The 4449-nt window shown below is 72.5% G+C and overlaps 1 protein-coding gene across 2 annotated transcripts in view; it reads left to right on the top strand.

Moving 5' to 3' along the window:
• Positions 1–3153, top strand: part of RIOK1 (RIO kinase 1) — a 9277-nt gene extending 6124 nt beyond the window's left edge. Inside the window, exons 13-17 of one of the 2 annotated variants that reach the window (XM_012734184.1) lie at positions 615–680; positions 1060–1179; positions 1454–1507; positions 2095–2226; positions 2633–3153. In XM_012734184.1, the coding sequence (XP_012589638.1) occupies positions 615–680; positions 1060–1179; positions 1454–1507; positions 2095–2226; positions 2633–2743 (483 nt within the window). In that variant the 3' untranslated portion in view covers positions 2744–3153. The other variant, XM_012734183.1, reaches the window with a different exon arrangement.
• Positions 3154–4449: the final 1296 nt, after the last annotated feature.

The raw sequence follows: 4449 nt of genomic DNA, 5'->3' as shown, positions 1-4449 counted from the left end.
CCCGCGCCCGCCCCCGTCCCACACGGCGTGTCCCGGCCCGGTGCTTGCTGTGGCGTCGGACCTGGGCGCCAGGGCGGGACCCTGCTACGCTGTTCTGGCTTACAGAGTTGTTCGATGCTGAGGTTTTCACTTACGCACACAAGAGCCGGTGTGCAGTGTGTAGGCGTGGGGGTGATGTGACTCTCCAGAGACTGCGGGCAGCAGAACGGGGTCCCCTGAGACCCACTGCCGAGGGGGCAGCGGGGACATGGGCTCTTCTCCCTGGGGCCCCTCCCTGGCCGGGGGTGGACTCGGGCCCCAGTGGAAGGTGACAGCCTGCCCCGCCGTCTCTGGCTTGTGTGGGTGGGACCCCTGCGGGGGGTGCGCAGCCCTCTGGCTCTTTGTCAGGGCTGGGGAGCGCTGTGCCCTGGGTCTTTCCCAAGCCTCCCTGCTGGTTACTTGGGATAAGTCAAGCGGGGATGCTCTCCAGGAGGGTGCGGGCCCCGCCTGGGTGAGATTTCCGCCCGTCGTTCTGGGGGCCGGCCGCCTCTGGGGTGCCTGGAGCAGGGACAGCCGGGGTGTGGCCATGTGCCCCGCCCCAGTAGTGAAGGCGGCCGGTGCTTGTCCCTCTGCAGGCCATGGCGATAGCAGCCCAGAGGAGCGAGGCGGAGCGGTCCAGCCAGGACCAGGTGGACGAGGAGGTGGGTCGGCTGTCCCGCTGGCCGGGGCGGGGCGTGGGCAGCTGCGCCCGCGTGCCAGCCCGTGCCAACCCCCGCCGCTCGCCGCCCCGGTTCAGGACGGAGCAGCAGGGTTTGCGCTTGCACGTGCGATTTGCTGGAGACCTGAGTGCCGTGGCGACACCAGGGGCTGGGGCAGCCCTGGGGGTTGGGGTCTCTGTCCCAGGCTGCTCCCCTGTGCACGCACGCCCCGAGTGCTGGAGCTCGGCCGCCGCACCGGGGGCCCTCGGGAGTTCTGCGGGGCGGATGGTCACCGGGTCCCCGGCCGGGGGGCGTGGGGCAGGCAAGGCCACCGAGGAGCCGTGGGAGCCGGGGAGGCGTCACGCTGCCCTCGCCACCGCAGGTATTCAAGCGTGCCTACATCCCTCGGACCCTGACTGAGGTCACGCGCTACGAGCGGGACCTGGACGTGATGCAGAGGCTGAAGGAGGACGACGTGGCCGTGAGCGCCCAGCAGGACAGTGTGAGCCGGGGGGGGTGGGCAGCCGGGCGTGGTGGTCCCTCGCTCTCATCGGCTGGCTTCCGTGTGCGCTTTGGGGCGCAGCGGCGTTCCCTGGGATGGTGGGACCGGCCTGTGCGGAGAGCTTGGGGTGTGGGGCGTTACCCCGAGGCGGCGCGGGCGCTTGGAGGAGGGCTCTGCCCTGGCCGGGCTGTCTGTCCCCCGGTGCTGCACCCTGGGCGGCACCAGCCGCGCCCACCGCCTGGCGATGCTGACTTTGACTTCCTGTTGTTAAAAGATTCTCTACCAGACGGTCACCGGGCTGAAGAAGGACCTGTCCGGCGTCCAGGAGGTGAGGACGCCCGTGTGCAGCGAACCTGGGCGGGGCCCCACGGTCCCGGGGCACCCAGGAGCCTCTGTGTTGTCCGGCACATCCGTGGCAGTGGTGTCTGCGTCCCCCTGCGCCTGGTCGTCTGGACATGCTGGCCGGCCCGCCCGAGCGTGCTGCGGAGACCCGCCCCCGGGCACGTCCTACACCGAGTCGCGCTCGTTTCCAAGCCCTCGGGGACACGCGCAGCGTCGGGGCGACCATCCCCGCGGGCACCCCGCGGCTTGGAGAGTGGGCAGCCGCACGGGTGGTGCCGCGGCCCTGGTGGCGGTGGGGGTTGTCGAGGCCAGGCCGCCTCGGGAAGGGGCCTGTCGTGGATTTTTTTTCCTCTTGAAAAATCTGCCCCTGCTGCTGAGTAAATGACCTGGGCGGTGGGGGGCCGCTGTGGCCACGCCTTCCCCTTTGGAGCTGGCCTGGGTCGGCGGGGACCAGCTGCAGCGGCCAGGGCTTCACCCCGGCTTGACTGCGTGCCGGGTGGGCCCGGCCGTCGTGCCCGAGGCTTCTGTGCCGGCCGCCGGGCGCTGGGCCCGGGTGACGCGGCCTGTGCCCAGGTGCCGGCGCTCCTGGAGGGGCGTGTCGTGCCGCAGCCCGCCTCCGAGTCGGAGGACGCCAGCAGCGCCGGGACCTCCGACAGCGATGTCGCAGGGCAGGAGCAGCCCGCGGGCCCCACGCTGGACAGGAAGGTCAGTCCGCGCCCACCAACAGTGACCAGAGCACCCCACAGGCCAATTCCCGGGGCTGAGCGCCCTGGCGGGAGCTGCAGGAGCCCCTCGGCTTCGCCCTCCCCGCGCAGACTGGCCGGCTGGTTTGGCCACAGGGCCCTCGGGCCCGCCCCGGGCTGTCCCAAAGCGCCGGCCACCCCGCCCGTGGCTGTCCGCCCGCGACACGCGGCAGGGCGGTCGCCGGTGGCGGGTCCTCGCTCCCGGCCTCGGTATCGGGGTGCGGACTGCCTGGGCGGCAGCCACCTCGGGACACCCCCGGCCCCGAGCCAGGGTGGCCCCAGCTGTCCACCCACACTCCCGGCCCCCCGCGCCTGCCCTGCCCCGTGGTGCCGGGGCCCCAGCGAGCAGGGCCTTCTGTCCGCCGCAGGAGAGGAAGAAGATGGCCAAGGAAGCCCAGAGGGAGCGGAGGAAGAGCAAGGTCCCCAAACACGTGAAGAGAAGGAGGGAGAAGACCGCCAAGGCCAGAAGGGGCAAATAGCGCCCACCCTGCCGCTTCCTGCTGGCCGCAGCCGCTCGCAGTGGAAACGTCTCTTGACGCGCGCTGCGCCTGCACGTCGGGGGGCGGCCAGAGACTGGACACACGCTGGGCCTCCTGCAGCCGGCCGGGCGCGTGCGTGGGGCGTGCCTGGCCGTTGCGGCGGCCGACAGGTGCCCACAGCGACCCTCGGCCCGCACGGGGGCGACCGGCCCGCGGGCATGGATGCCCCAGACGAGCTTCAGGCCGCAGCTGCGGGCCGGAGGCGAGCAGGTGAGGGTGGGCCTGCAGGGGCCGGACACTGGAGGGACCCAGGAGGGTTGGGCAGGGGCGAGGTAAAGGCCGGGCCACGCGGGGTGTGTTTCCTGTCCCCCCGCCTCCCAGCAGGGCCGCCTGGCAATAAACGCTCTTCACCTCCAGTGCGAGAGCTACGGGGTCTCGGGCGCCGTCGTGGTCGGCCTGGGCCGAGTGCCGTGCCCCGACCCTAAGCCCTGTGCACAGCGTGGGCTCAGCACCCCGAGCTGCAGCGCGAGGCCAGGGGCGTCCCACGCCCGCGGTGAGCCAGCGCGGCTGCAGCCCTGGCTCCACCCCGGCCTCCCGCGCCGGCCCTTGCTCCAGGGTGCAGCATGGTCAGCCTGGACCCTGCCCCGAAAGGCCGAGCCGGCAGGCCTGAGACTCCCCTCGTCCTCGTCACAGTCTCCAGCGGCCTCCTGCCGGGGCCGGGGCGCCTCTCGGAGTGGCCGCTGCTGGGATACAGGGGTTGGGGGGTGCCCGCGGGCCGACAGGAGCCCGAGTTACCATATCTCCTGCTTGTGGGGGCGCCGGGGGGCGGCTTGGATACTGATTTGCCTCCCTTCATCTGATGTTGCCCTGCCTGGCCTCGGGGCGAGTTGCCAGGCCACTGCGGAACCCCGTCTGTCTTCCTGGGGAGCAGGGGGGCAGCGGCCAGAGCGCCCATGTCCCTGCCCTCCGCAGGCACCCCTGGGCTCGGGGCTGCTTCTGGGTGGTTTGGGGGCCTGGCGATCATGTCGGTGCGCTCAGTGCCACGTGTCCAGATAAGGAGACTTGGCCAGGAGGGGCGGGGCCATAGGCCAGTGTCTGCAGGCCGCATGGTCGACACCCCACTTCGCGGGCTGGCAGCACCACCGCCCTGGCATGACGCGGAGGACCAGCAGGGTGCAGCTCCCGGGGCGCGGCCTGACCCCGAGTGGCCTCGGATGGGTGCAGGTGGGGTGCACGCGGGTTCGGTGATGCGGGGTACAGCCGCCACCTGCAGCTCGGAGCCCTGGGCCCCACGGCAGATCAGGTAGTGTTGGGCGCCAGGGGACGCCAGCTCGGGGGCCGGCGCTGCCGGCCTGCTCGGCCCTGGCCAGGGCTGTCCCGCAGGCCCTTGCGGGGGACGGCGGGGCGGGAGGCGAGGTCCCCGTCCAGCAGGGGCTGAGCAGGGCAGCCTGTCCCCACCGCCTGGCCTGGCCAAGCTGGCTGACTGCCGGACCGGCGGCCAGCTGCAGCCATCAGGCCGAGCCTGGGGCCTGCGGCCGGTGTGGCTCAGGTCAGCCCCCGCTCTGCATGAGGCCGCTGGGCTGTCCCCGGGAGCAGGCCGTCCGTCCCGGAGGGTGTGTCCACCCCTGCTCCTCGAGGGCCGGAAAACCTGGGGGCGGGTGCTGGCGGCCAGGAGCCACCCAAGCCAGGTAGGAGGATGCCCCGCC

Source organism: Condylura cristata, unplaced genomic scaffold (assembly GCF_000260355.1).
Source record: "Condylura cristata isolate star-nosed mole 26May11 unplaced genomic scaffold, ConCri1.0 scaffold00048, whole genome shotgun sequence".
In the NCBI taxonomy this organism is placed as follows: domain Eukaryota; kingdom Metazoa; phylum Chordata; class Mammalia; order Eulipotyphla; family Talpidae; genus Condylura; species Condylura cristata.
The sequence above is the reverse complement of the archived record's forward strand: the minus strand, read 5'-3'. Positions and strand labels throughout refer to the sequence as shown.